Genomic DNA, 13,873 nt, shown 5'->3' with positions numbered 1-13,873 from the left:
ACAGTGCAGCGCCCGAACGCTAGGCGCTGCACATTACATGTGTGGCGCCTAGCTAGGAGGCGCTGCACTGCTGGGTGCGGGCCCAAGGACCGCCTCGGTGGACTGGCGTGCAACGCCCGCGAGCTAGGCGCTGCACCGTAGGGTGTGGCGCCTGCGTGGCGGGCGCTACACAAAAGGGTCAGTGCTGTGAAATAGTTTCACGGGCAGTTCATTTTGTGAATTGATTTCGTCCACAGGTCAAAATAGTCAAAATTGCCGGCAGAGTGGGTATGGGTATGGGATAGCATAACCCATACCCGTGTACCCATATACCCGCGTAAAATCTGTTAAGTGGGCCTTCACTAATCACTACTCATATATCTAATCTAACTTCCCACAAAATCAGTTAGTCCACGAGATACATGTAGCCCACATACACACGTACATGGAATGATAGAACATAGAAGGAATCTGCGTGATTAGGGTGATTTGGCTTTGGTGAATAATGAATAGAGATCACGTCCCATATTCTGAGAGACGGAGATTGATATCCTTCTGTCTCCTCCTGATCTCATCTCGGCTCCTCGCCTCCTCGGGCATCCCTAGTCGCCGCCGCCATTGCGTCCAGCTACTCGCTGCCTCGCCGTCGCCAGCGCTTCAGCCGCTCGGACGCCATGGATCTTGGGGATGAGGACCATAGCTTGCGCGAGGACGGCGACCAGGAGAAGGAGATGCAGCTCGCGCTCATGCGGACTGAGTCAGACGGCGGCAACCACCAGGGCCAGGAGCATGGGCATGGCGCGGCTACCCTGGTCCCAAGCCTAACACCATCGTTGGGTGGTGCCGTCCGTCTCCGTCCGCCAGGAAAGGGCCAAGCCCCGGGCCGACGTAAAGGACTTCTACCTCCTGCCTCGGCGTCCAAGGTGCAGCCCCGTCACAACACTTCAAGCCGGCCGCCTCGCCCTAGCCCGCTTAGTCGATCCTCTACTGTCACCAAGCACAAGAACAAAAGCAAGGCTCTTTTGGCATGGTGAGTTTGAATTTTGTGTATGATTTTATGCATTCGTAGACTATACATAGATGTATAGATATGTGATGATACGATGTTTTTCTCCTGCATATATAAGTTGATAAGTATTGGTTTTCTGCCTATGCATGATGTATATAGCTGCTGTGATGAATGAGATCTTTTTATATAAGAGAAAAAATGTATTTGTTACTGAGATGAGCTCAGCGTAGCAAATTGTGTGCTAGTACGTACATCAGACCCTGTGTGATTTTTTAGCATTGTAATAGCAGAGATAGAATCGGTGGTGGCAGATTTTAGATCTATTTAATGTGAGGTGGTAACTGATCGTTTCTTCTTTTGTAAGCATGTACCTTCTCAGGGGTAAAAATGCAGAGACATTCTAACTTGTTTCAGACTATTTACAGTTAACAAAATACAGTAAGATTCAGGCCCATTTAAGACAACACTGCAGATGCACGTTTTGGTCAGAAAAATGATGAGTTGCAGTTAATAAAAACACAAAGTGCTATACAAATCGAAATTAACTCTGCCTGCAAAATAAAATCGTTCGACCAAAAAGAAAGTAATGCTGAAAACAAAAAATTAACTATTTATAGTTGCTGCGATGAATACACTTTTTTTGCATATATATATATATATATATGATATGTAGAGATGTTACGATGCATATATGAGCATCGTACTTTCAGTGCACATATAGAATCAAGTATTATATTAAGAAGACTACAAGAATTTGATGTATTTTTTCATTTATGCTCTTTTTGCAGTGGTACAAGTTCAACCAGCCAGGTAGATGCTCCTTGTGACGCATCTGCCCCAATGGATGAAGATGCAGATCATGTCATTCTTTCGGATGATGAAGATGGACAGGAGGAGGAGGTGGAAGAGGTCAATGAAGCAGGCAAACGGAAGCTAACTTCTAAAGTTTGGTTGGAAATGAAGAAGATGAGGATCAATGGACAATGGAAAGCAAAGTGTAACTATTGTCACAAGGAACTTGCTTCAGGACCTAGAGCAGGCACAAAGCATCTTGCTTCTCATCTAAAGATTTGTACTCTCAAGATGTTGAAGATGAAGGGAGGCAAAACATTGAGTCAGCCATCAGTGAGGATGAATGCTAAGGAGGACGGTAACGTTTTTTTGGAGAGCTATACGTTTGATCAAGAGGTTGCTAGAAGAGAGCTTGGTAACATGTTGGTGTTGCATGAGTATCCACTGTCTATAGTGGACCATGCTGGTTTTAGGAAGTTTGTTCATGCACTTCAGCCACTATTCAAGCTACATACAAGAAATACTATTAGGTATACTTTGCCATGGGTTTATTTGATTTATTTTTGTTTATCTTGTTCTATGCAATGAAGAGGTAACATATGGTATCCTCTTCTTTTTTCTTTTAGGCAAGATATTGAGGAAGATTATAACCAAGAAAGAAAGAAGGCAATTGATTACATGGCTATGAACCAATCTAGGGTTGCTATCACTACAGATATGTGGACTGCGGACCACCAAAAGAAGGGATATATGGCTATTACAGCTCATTTCACTGATGAATCTTGGAAGCTTCGGAATGTTATCATGAGGTACTACTATGTGCTGCTGTATAGTATGTGTTGTTGATCATATACTGTTGTTTATGATGTGCTGCTGTTTATGATGTGCTGTTGTTTATGATGTGTTGCTGATTAAGAAGTGTTGCTGTTTAGTATGTGTTGCTTTCTATGAAGTGCTGCTGTTTATGACTATATGTTGCTGAATACTGCAGGTTTGTATATGTTCCAGCTCCTCATACAGCTGAAGTGATATGTGAAGTGCTCTATGATTCCCTGCTTCAATGGAATATTGATGAAAAACTGATGACAGTGACTGTGGATAACTGCACCACCAATGACAAGGCAATCAAGAGATATGAACCGGAGGGATGCCGGACGCTCCTCAGCGATTTGAGCTTCTCGGCCGTCCGATCGTTTTCTTGATTGTGTTCTGGCCGTTGGATCTCGGGCTCGGTCGTCGTGGGCCGTCGGATATTTACCGGATCGTTGTGAGCCGTTAGATAAAATTCAGTGCGCCCCGGTCGTGCCACCGCGCGTAATTCCAGCGCCCCCACGAGGGCATTTTCGTCATTTCACCTGGTGGGAGAACTGCCCAATAGCGCTGAGGTGAGTCCGTGGACAGCGAGCACCGGATCGTTCCCCTCCCCCTCCCGCTCGCTCGCTCTCCTCTCCTCCCCGCCCCCTCCCTTGAAACCCTAGCCGCCGCTACCCATCGCGCCCTACAGCGCCGCCGCTCTCGCCACGCTGTCGCTGCTCTCCTCTCCCTCTCTCCGACCCGAGCCGCCGCCCTCCTCTGCGTCTCCGACCTCCTCCCCATGGGATTGCAACAGAGCCCCCCAGCAATGACGACGAGCAGCAGCGGAGGGAGGACGAGGAGCACGACGGCGGCGGCGGGGAGCAGCAGCAGCAGGCCAAGGCGGCGCTGCCCTTCTCCGCCATGTGCGTGCGGATCTCCCGCAACACCTACCCCAACCTCCGCGCCCTCATCAACGCCTCCCACGTCGGTCTCACCGACGCCCCACATGTCAAGATCTCCGAGGGCGACTTCGGACACATCCTTGACGACGTGCCCCACCTTGCTGACTACTACGTTCCGGTGAGCAGCCCCCCTCCCCCTAACCTGCTCCTCCTCACTCGACCGCGAGTCATGGTTCGCTGTGACCTGCGGGTGCCATCGTTTCAGCTCGTGGTGATTGGTTTTGTGCGGTGCAGCTTTAGCTAAGCGACTGTCAGTACGAGCGAAATGATCCGACGCTGATTTGGCTGGAAACGTGACCGCGATTTGTGCGGGGTTTGGTCGATTTGGGATTTCTGTTGTTGAGCCACGAATACAGAGTGCTTAATGTCATCTCAATTTTTCTTACGTTCCAGCTCCACTATTAGTGTTGTTAAGCTGCTGAGAATAGAAAGCAATGTAGCAGGAATACAGAAGTTGAGGTTTTCATTGCTTTGGTCATACAGTTTTTTAAACTATATACTAGAAGAACAGGGTACTCATTCCTGCCTTCTAAGAAACTATGTAATTGACTGCTCATGTTGGTTGTAATACATTGCTAGACACAGAGTTGTACATTTTTCAGTTAGGTTTTTGCAAATCAAACTATATTCAACAAGGCATCTCTCCTTTTGAAACACGAACACTCAACCAGGGTACGCTACGCCCCTCTCATGTTCCTTTCATTTTTTCCTTAGTTGGGTTCAGAGATCATTGCACAATAAAACTGATCGATAACATTTTCATTGTGGTTCTCTAATTTTTTGAACTTGTTAGAAGTTTTCTAAAATCCAATTGTTTGTTATTTTTGGTGCTTTTCAGGTGACCCATTGCAGTTCAGAGATGGTTTATATGAATTGTTTATGATCTAGGCCGCTACCAAACGCCTCTGGAGAGCAGTATACTATTTCTGCATTTACCAACACGTGAGTCCTTGCTCACATGGATTACATATTCCTATAGAAAATAGATTACTTTGCTAATAGAGTATTGATGAGTCTGGCTAGATTCTTTGCTCACACGGACTAGATATTCCTATAGAGAATAAATTTCTTTGCTAAAAAGTATTGATGAGTATGGCTACAGGAGATAGTGATTCTTTTGTAGCTCTTGATTTTGCTACTTATGCAAGGTTTTTGGCTTTAACCTTTTTTTTGGGGGAAAGATCATCCTTTCTGCACTTTATTCCCTCAAGATAAACTGCGTGATGGGATGAGTATGCATACAACACAACTATGGAACCAATGACCATGCTTGAATATATATTAAATTAGACATATTTTTTTAGTTATGACCTTTTTATCATTCTGAGGGTTCTTTATTCTAAGGTGAAAAGGGATTTTTGATTTTCCTTCTGCAATCAAAGTATCGTATCATGATAGTACCTACACGTCATGTTGAATGCTATAAAGAACATGATCAATTGGTTTCACAAGGAGATGAATATGGACTGGTTTAGGAAAAGAAAATATTTTGTACGTATGCATTGGTAATTGTTCCTCAAAAAGATGCTGGTTAAACTGAGTCATGTTTTGTATCTTGGTCTGTACCCTGCCTAATATCCTAATATTGAACGTGAACTTCAGATATGGAGTATTGGTTCTCCTGATCCTAACTTCACATTAGATGGCCACTCAAAAGGCGTGAACCGTGTTGATTACTTCACCGGTGGTGATCGACCATTTTTTATTACTGGATCTGATGATCAGACTGCAAAGGTGTGTCATCTGCAATGAATTGTGCTATTGTGAGGGTATATTGGGATTGATCTGACTTATTACTCAATTTGTTGGATCAGGTTTGAGATTACCAAACCAAGAGATGTGTTCAAACACTTGAAGGACATGCACACAATGTGTCTGCTGTCTGTTTCCATCTAGAACTACCTATTATAATTACTGGCTCAGAGGATGGCACAGTTCGCTTGTGGCACTCTACAACCTACAGGTACTCTCTCTCTCTCATACTATGATATTGCTTGGAGATGATACTAACAGTGCACTCTCCGAAAACCAGCTTTGTTTTACTAAAATCTATTTAGTTACACGCAAATACAGTTACTGGCCGAAGTTTTTTTCTTCTACATGTTTTTTGTTTGCAATAATAGTAATATCTTCTGCACTGGACTATACACATTCGTTATTTCCCAACTCATGCCAGTTTATTTCTTTAAATTGGCAGTGTAGATAGTGCCTTGTTCATGAATCATGAGCAAGAATGTGGTCTATTCTTAATTCTTCCATTTCTCCCAAGCATTTAATTATTTCTTTTCTTGTAGAACAAGTGAATAACACTTTGCTTGATGCACTTACAGGCTTGAGAACACTCTTCATTATGGTCTTGAGCGAGTTTGGGCTTTAGGATACATGAAGGGGTCAAGAAGGTAATGAATATTTTGCTCTTCCTCTATTTCAGTTCTATGGTAATATGGTCAATGTGAAGGGCCAATACACGAATATGTCTTCTCATCTGCTACTGAAGCTCCACACGCACTAACAATCCATTTTCTTTTTCTGCGACACAATTTCCTATATTGTGACAACATTGTGTATCTGCTAAACTGTTTCTCCCAAAAAAATCTTCACTAAAAATGCATAGTTCATGCTTTTATTTATTGTTCTTTCCTTTCAAGTTAAGGTAGTGATATATGATATTTTAATTTTTATAGGATTGTGATTGGATATGATTTAGGGAAAATTATGATAAAAATTGGCCGTGAAGTTCCAGTTGCTAGCATGGACAACAGTGAAAAAATCCTATGGGCAAAACATAACGAAATCCAAACTGTTAGTATCAAGACTGTTGGTGCAGGCAATGAGGTTCTTCTTCTTTGCCATGTTAAATGTGCAGGATTGTGAGTTACTTTTGGTGTAACCACATTTTTACATTTAGATATCCTATTATTTCCGGCATTTACAGTTGCTGCGGTATAATAAAGCTCTTCTACTGAAGTGAAATGCATAAGTTCATGATTAGTATTAGCACAATATGGAATTGAGTGTTGGTTTTGAATTAAATTTCGATGGTTTAAAGAAGTGCGCATGAGGTTGTTATGACTTATGGATAAACACGTCATACATGCCTTGATATTTTTGCACGCTGCCTTTACATGAAACTTTAGGAGATAGGCTCCTCTAGGATTTATATAGTTTCATTCTCTCAGTAGGTTAAGCTGATTTGCCTTGTCGCCTGTTCTTTCTTCCTGTACGTTTGTCTGTTCTTCCTTGATTTGGATCTGGTTTGTTTGCAGGTCTGTCGTTAGTTTAGCTGCTATGTCGGATCTGATGCTGTTTTCGCCGATATATAGGTATGCATCCATTCTGCTCCCTTTCTAGGCCGCCGTCTACCGCATATATTTGATTTTACCTTTGATTTGCTGCAGATTTGTTTGTTGCCTCTTGTTTCACGTTCTTCCGGTCGATCGCTTGCTCGATCTGTGCCTGGACATCATCTCCATGTCGCGGCTTCGTGAACGGATCTTCAGGTCGACCACTCTTCTCCTCCTCCTTACTCCTCTTTTTCCCTAGGTTGGTGTTTGTACATCGTGGCGCTTTTCTCCCCACTTGATACAAGAACGATTGTATAATTTCTTTCTATGCACTTCATCAAGCACATAATTTAACTAAAACTTGTGGTTTGTTATGGGGCCTGCATTTGTAATGGTTCATTAAGGTATCCTCAGTATTTTTTGTTTCTTTCCCTGTTTTGTCTTTCCCTGTTTTGTCATCTTTAGTATTTTTTGTTTCTTCATACGTGCATTTTTATCGTCCCAACAATCCACTGGCCTGACGGGCACGCCAAGGCACGCATTTAATTATCAGAAGATGGTTCTGTTTTTATGGGGCCTGCATTTGTAATGGTTCATTAAGGTCACCATTGAGCCGCCTTCTGTACTTTAGAGGCGTATTGTGCGGCTACACGTTTGTGTTTTTTTATCCATTCACCCATTGCAATGTAAATTCAAGTTCTTGGATTTTTATTTCTTGTTCTTCTTTTTGGTGAGCGAATTGGCTAATTGAGCTATTTTCCTCTTGGTTTGTTGCAGCAATTGGGAAGGATCGTCCTGTACTATCTATCATGGTTATTAGCTAGCAAGAGTGATGCCACAAGTGGATCTGCCCAGTAAATTTGTTAATTACTTCCTTGCAAGAATGAGTTGAGTTTGGTTTCTAATCCCTCAAGTCTATTCAAGATTGCCCATTTTTTAGTTACATACAAATATGCACCTTGATTGCTATGCATAATCACGTAGGTAATTCCATCTCTTTTTGTTGATGCTTTATCCTGCTTGGATCATATATGCTTCTGTATAACACTGATTGAGGTGGACAATTATAAATTTACTACACGCATATAAGCTTTCTATACATAGATAACTAGAGCATTATAAAGTAGTGTGTCATGTTCTAATTATAAATGAAGAGAAAGTTAAGAACTTTGTAATTACATAGTAATCATGGCTAGATCGTAGAGGTTAGAGATGTACAAATGATTGATTAAAAATATATATTTATATTTGCAACAACACAATGGATCATGCCAGGTAAATATTTTTGTAGAATATAAGTCAGGTTTAGAACTTTTGACCACGACAGCTGAAAAACCAAAGTAAATCCATCGTATATATTCAGTATAATGTATATTTAGATATTCATGGCGCTGCATAAGCTTAATTAAGTTCCCTGGGAGCACTAGCTGCTCGTGTATACATGTATTTCTTGATTCTAATAAGATGCAGTCAATCTTTGAAAATACAGTAAGCACCTGTCATGAAATTTAGAACTGGCGTGATGTGTCTCTATGTTAATAACTATCATGCTTGCGTAGCTGGTTGATTTATTTGATTATAATCAAATTGGACCGTCATAATTTTAAGATCGTGATTATTCAGATGAAAAATGATCAAAGAAATACATGTACCAAAGTCACATCTGTTTAGATCATGATTAGGCATACAATTGCTCCTTCAAATTATTGTGATATTGTAGTGCTCTTTAGTATTATGTATTGTGGTGCTGCACCTCCTTTTCTCTTCTTTCCTGGACATATACTCTGCACCGGAAGTTACCTATTGCCCGCTACACCTTTCTATGAACTTTTGTTAATAATCTGCCTATAATTATAAGAAAAAAAATGCATGAATGTATATAGCTTTGCACCAGGACACTTTACTTTTGCTATGACCTGTCATTTTTGTGAGCTGCAGACAATTTTGGCATTGATGTTCTCATGCAAGTCATCTTATCTTTGCAAGCCTACTGATAGAATACACTCAAGATAGGACACCACATGCGTCATCCTGAGATAGATAGACGCTCATGCTTGGTTCATCCTGTTGGCTGAGGATGCTAAGTTTCATCTGTTTTGTAAAAATGAAATTGTGTATAGATATTTGTGGCTGCTATAGCAACTCTCGAGAATTGTTGTAGGGTATGCATTTTCCTTTTGTGAAAAAATTGTCCTGTTGCATTCAAAATTTCGACTTGAAATGGAGCTCAATATGAGTTATGTAGGCCAATCTTCTAAGTGTTTAATGTTCTTTTATGTTACATCCTGGCAGGAAAGTGGAGCAGCTATCTGAGGAGGTTGATTCATTGAAGGAAACCCTCGACAAGCACTTATTGCGCCAATGAGAGCGAATTTGGGAAGCTAAGGAAAGGGCGGAGCTGTTTGAGAGAGCTGTGAGTAGTCTGAAGCAAACAAAGCATGAACAGTTGTTTTCCCTGCAGGATGATTTGGTTTCAGCATTAATGAATTGGAGATTATTGTTACAGAATGGTGGGCCACCGGATGTCCTTCAGATATTTGACGACGAAGCCTAGGCAATGCAATCAGGGATGTGGTTAGGGTTTGTTAATTTTAGCTAGGTTCTTTGTTGCTGATTGATGGCCAGTGGCGCTCTTCTGCTTGGAACAAACACTATATGTAGTTGCTGCTCCTCTAGGTTGGGTCGTTGCTACTGCTTTGGCTGTAGCTCTGTGCAGGTATTTATATTTTCCAGCTTCTACTATTTGGCATTACATGTTCATGCTTTTACATCAAGGATATACCCCCATCAGACATGGATTTGTAGCAAGAAAATTAGTCAACGGAGCCCGGGACAATGAGTTTGGAAAATCTATAGTCAAGCCTTGCTGCCCCTTTGTCTCTTATTTATCTGGTTTGATTTGGGAGTAGAATCATCAATGACATGCCTATTAGAATTATTTATTTGTTTCATAGTTGTGTCGTAGCCCTGTAGCAAATATTTGAGTGATAGGATTGTTGTGCAGACTATAATGTGAAAGTCGGGTGTCCCCTTAAGCAAATATGTATTATGTGCAGTGGATTAGGGTCAATATTTTGGTTCTGAAAGAAAGAGAGAAACAGAGGGTCATGTTCTTTCTTGGGTCCAAGACTAAAAGTTGGTAATGTTGATGAGAAATAAAAAATGTGTGTTCATTTACCGGTTTTGTCTGCATCACCAATCATATTTGCGTTGGTAATGTATGATATTTTGTCTTCCAGGTTTCTAGGTATCTGCTGCAAGGCTTGGATTGACGTATGTTGGGATGATCTCATATGGATAAATGGTAGATCAAGGGCTTTTAATCACTGAAGTAGTATCACTGGTGATGCAAATAATGGATGTGGAAACTATATGAATGTCAAGTGGAGAGTTAAATGATTTATCAATGTTGATTTTACTAGAATTATTCTTGAATATCAGGTATTCATTTCAAGTAATAATAACCTTACTCTACAAATTTAGCATTATTTTGATACTCTGCGAGTGTTGTGTTGTTTACTAAATTCTTTATTTGTTGCCAAGTGATAGGATCTTGAGACGGCCCTCATGGGAGTGGTCGCCGCCCCCGGTCAACTATGGTCACCTCCGTTAGCACCCACCGGCAGGATCCCCCTCCCCCTCGCCTCCCCCTTATCCACCATTTCATGTCCACCACTGGGAGGAGCGGCGGTTGCCGCTGGCGCATATGCAAAGCCTGGAGACATCGCCATCGACGGGAGGAGAAGGACTGTCTTCGTCGCGTTTGTGCACTTCCGTGAAGAGGACAACTCGAGGTGAGGAGAACCGCTTGGCAGGAGGAGCTCGAGCCGAGGCGAGTCGCCTCTGATTCTGCAACGCGCTCGATGTCTGCCTCTTCCCCCACAAGCACACACGAGAGGCCAGGCCTTGGACTAGGTAGAGCAGGAGCAGTTCCATCTCCCTCACCAATGCATCCCCGCCCTCATCTTGATCAATAATGAACTGGAGGTACCAACTCTTTTCTTTACTCTTTCATGGTGAATCCATTTTTATTATCCCTGTTTGATAGTTTTTCTCCTCTTGACCCAAATAAAGAGATTTGATGTGATGATTGAGGTAGAAGGCTAGCTGAACATATTGATCAAATGTCTGCTGGTGTACTTTATTCTTCTTTATTTCATTGTTTTTTGTTTGGTGACCGTGAACTCTATAGGTAGAGGAGCAGAGGACATAAAGGTGCATACCTATTTTGTCACTACTAATATATATGACTAATTAATGCCCACAAAGTTTTAATGGGATAATAATGAGAGATTATCAAGGAACAGAGCTCTCTGGTACTTCATATATGCGATCCTTTTAGTACCCCACAAGATGTCTCAGGACATGCTCATAAGAGGATAGGATGTGATACATGTTTGCTCAAACGTTCCAAGACTTGGATGAACAGTTGGAATAAAGGATCTCTTTCTGTCTCCACCATGGAAAAAATAGAATCAACCCTTCCTCTTATTAATCATGTGCAGCCTCTTTAATTTGCCTTCCTAGCCTGTGTCATTTGGTTCTGAAATTTTTTCTGCTATGCAATTTAACAATTTAATTTCGTGCATCATGTGCAGAGAGGTCCAGCACGGTCTGAGACACATGGGTTTTCTGTTCTCAACTTCTCATGTCTGATTTTAATTCTTTTGCTTTTTGGTTAACCAGAGCTCAGAATCAAGTTTAAGGTGTGCGCTCATATAACCTATGCGGTGTCATGGTTGTTAAATCCTGCTCCCCATGGCTCACTATTGCATTTGGAAGTTGGAACTGTATCTTAGATTGATTTGCTATGATGGGATATAAATAGCAGCCTTGCTGATGTGTCACTTTACTTGGCTGCTTGCTGCTGAAACTTCTATATTTCTATTTCAGAATGTAGTTGAGCACAAAGCAAAAAGGGTGATGTTTGCCCATAGATGCCTGATGATGATCATTTCCTGGTGAGTTTGTGTTGCTCATAGAGAACTTGAAATAGTCATGGATGGACCTGTGAATGAAACAATAACAGGCATGCATTCGTTATGCTCTTGGTAGATATTTTCTAATTATGCTTGTGCCTGTCAATTTTTTATTAATGTTTATTTTGTATTGCTCTACCTACATTTTTTTGTTAAATGCCGCGTCTGTCGATATTGTTTCATTTGCACACAACTAGCTATCGTCGGGTACAACACTAATGTCGCTATTTAGATCCTAAACTATGCCCTTTATTATTAACATACCCTTCTGAATTTTCTTGCAGTTGTAGGTTTGCTAACAGTTCTTGGGTCGTCTTGCATGATTTTGCTTTTATACATATATATTTATTTGAACTGTGGCTTTTCTGATGCACCTGTGCTATTGTTTCCTCTATTGAGATGCTGAATGTTTTTCCTTTTACTATACATCTGTATCTACTTAATGGCTGGATGTTTTCTTACCCATTTTGTTTTCTTCTTTGAGAAGGCTATACGTGCTCTTGGAATTATGCAAGCTATGAAAAAGTGTTATATTATTTCATCTCTCTGCCGCCTCTCGACATTTCCATTATGAGATATATTGAGTAATACAGATATATTGTCTATTGCCGGGGTTAGTTAAAACGGGGCCATGTGGAGTCCGCCATGGGTTAATAATGTTGAGGTCTTTTGCATATCTCATTTGAGAAAAGACCATTATTTGAATGCTGATTTAATGTGCCTTTTATGCTTTGTTCTTCTAGAAGAGTACAACGCTGGGTGGATATTCTTCTACCTTAGCAGATGAGATCGATTGTATTTCAAGGTATGTACTTTCGCTTGCCCCATAAGTTTATAACAATGTCTATCTTTGTCGTGTCTGCTTATTTCATTGCTTTTCTCTTAAAATGGACAAGATGGGACACTGACGGGAAAAGAAGCTTTGCCCTCCGAACATGAAGCCTAGGCTCTAGACTGGGTATCTCTTAAAGTAATCATACTTTTGGTGCGTTTCGTGTGATCCTCATATTCGTTAGTTAGTTAACCCATATGCTATACATTCCTCTTACATGCATTTGAGGATTGGCTATGCATGACCTTATCATTTTGGTCATGACCGTGCAAAGAAATGATGGCTCGGCTGTAGGGGCATATCAACAGATGCTAGCTTGAGTTGGTCCTTTGTTCTCAATGGATTTGTTATTATTATGCCCTGTCACCCAACATACATTGTTCTGGATTTGTACCTCCTATTTTATTCTGTTGTACTGTCCAAGGACAAGCAAATATTGTGGTTAGCATATAAGACTAAGTTGTATTGAATGTTTAATAGTTGTCGTAACGTGAGCTGCCATAAAACACAAGATCTTTGATTGTGGTGCAGATTTGTCAAAGACGGGAAGAAGTATCCCTAGGAGGAAGACAGGATCCTGGGTGGAAAATTGGTGAAAGTGTGTACGACCATGGGAAATGGATGCCTCCTGCTACCAGCTGCGCCCTGAGGTGTGTTTCTTTGCAGGTATCTGATTAGGTCAAAAGCGACAGGAACTTTATGTACGCTGAGTACTCTCTTTCGCCTGGCATAGTGAATGAGAACAAATCAAAATTAGTGGACCAAGTTATATGTGCTATCCTTTTACTGGTGTACAGAGAACATATTCCAGCATGTATTTGGGTGTATGAACTGTTGTATCGATGATGTCGAGTCGCTGTGCGTACATGTCATGGCTTCATATGCATATATAAATTGTTGTATCCACTTTGTACCTTTGTATCATCTGTAACATATATTCTGATTTACCTGGCTGAATATGATTCAACCAAGTTCAGATTTTGCGAAGTATATGTTTTCCTTTGCATCGTCATACTGTCTTTAATTTTTCTGCCGGGTTAGCTAAAATGAAACCAGGTGGGTGCGGCAGGCCGCACTTCCTATCTAGTTGAGATGATTGTGGGGAAGATAGGGAAGGAGAAGCTCCCTTTGGAAGGTTCTCTGTTGCATATGCGTTGTAGTGCACACATCTTACATCTTATAGTTAAGGATGGATTGGATGTTATGAAGTCAGCTATAGAAAACATTAGGGAAAGTGTGGC

General features: G+C 41.3%; 1 protein-coding gene across 21 annotated transcripts; it reads left to right on the top strand.

Annotated features, from left to right (window-relative positions):
- Positions 1-282: 282 nt before the first annotated feature.
- On the top strand, positions 283-13,538 carry LOC125531399 (zinc finger BED domain-containing protein RICESLEEPER 2). Of its 21 annotated transcripts, none has more exons than XM_087516738.1 (19): positions 283-1,009; positions 1,777-2,310; positions 2,407-2,589; positions 2,772-3,165; positions 4,376-4,479; positions 5,140-5,271; positions 5,352-5,500; positions 5,868-5,936; positions 6,804-6,860; positions 6,936-7,037; positions 7,599-7,708; positions 9,114-9,234; positions 9,328-9,537; positions 10,061-10,262; positions 10,365-10,808; positions 11,715-11,782; positions 12,544-12,605; positions 12,697-12,785; positions 13,164-13,538. In XM_087516738.1, the coding sequence occupies exons 1-4, from the start codon at positions 654-656 to the stop codon at positions 2,980-2,982; spliced, it is 1,284 nt and encodes a 427-aa protein (XP_087372864.1). In that variant the 5' UTR covers positions 283-653; the 3' UTR covers positions 2,983-3,165; positions 4,376-4,479; positions 5,140-5,271; positions 5,352-5,500; positions 5,868-5,936; positions 6,804-6,860; positions 6,936-7,037; positions 7,599-7,708; positions 9,114-9,234; positions 9,328-9,537; positions 10,061-10,262; positions 10,365-10,808; positions 11,715-11,782; positions 12,544-12,605; positions 12,697-12,785; positions 13,164-13,538. The 21 variants fall into 21 exon arrangements, with proteins under 21 accessions (XP_087372864.1, XP_087372852.1, XP_087372838.1 ...); XM_087516726.1 differs by having other exon boundaries at positions 2,772-3,655; XM_087516712.1 differs by having other exon boundaries at positions 2,772-4,209.
- Positions 13,539-13,873: the final 335 nt, after the last annotated feature.

This window comes from Triticum urartu, chromosome 1A, assembly GCF_056163025.1.
Source record: "Triticum urartu cultivar PI428250 chromosome 1A, HENAU_Tu73, whole genome shotgun sequence".
Lineage (NCBI taxonomy): Eukaryota > Viridiplantae > Streptophyta > Magnoliopsida > Poales > Poaceae > Triticum > Triticum urartu.
Note: the sequence above shows the minus strand (reverse complement) of the source record. Positions and strands in the feature narration are given on the sequence as shown.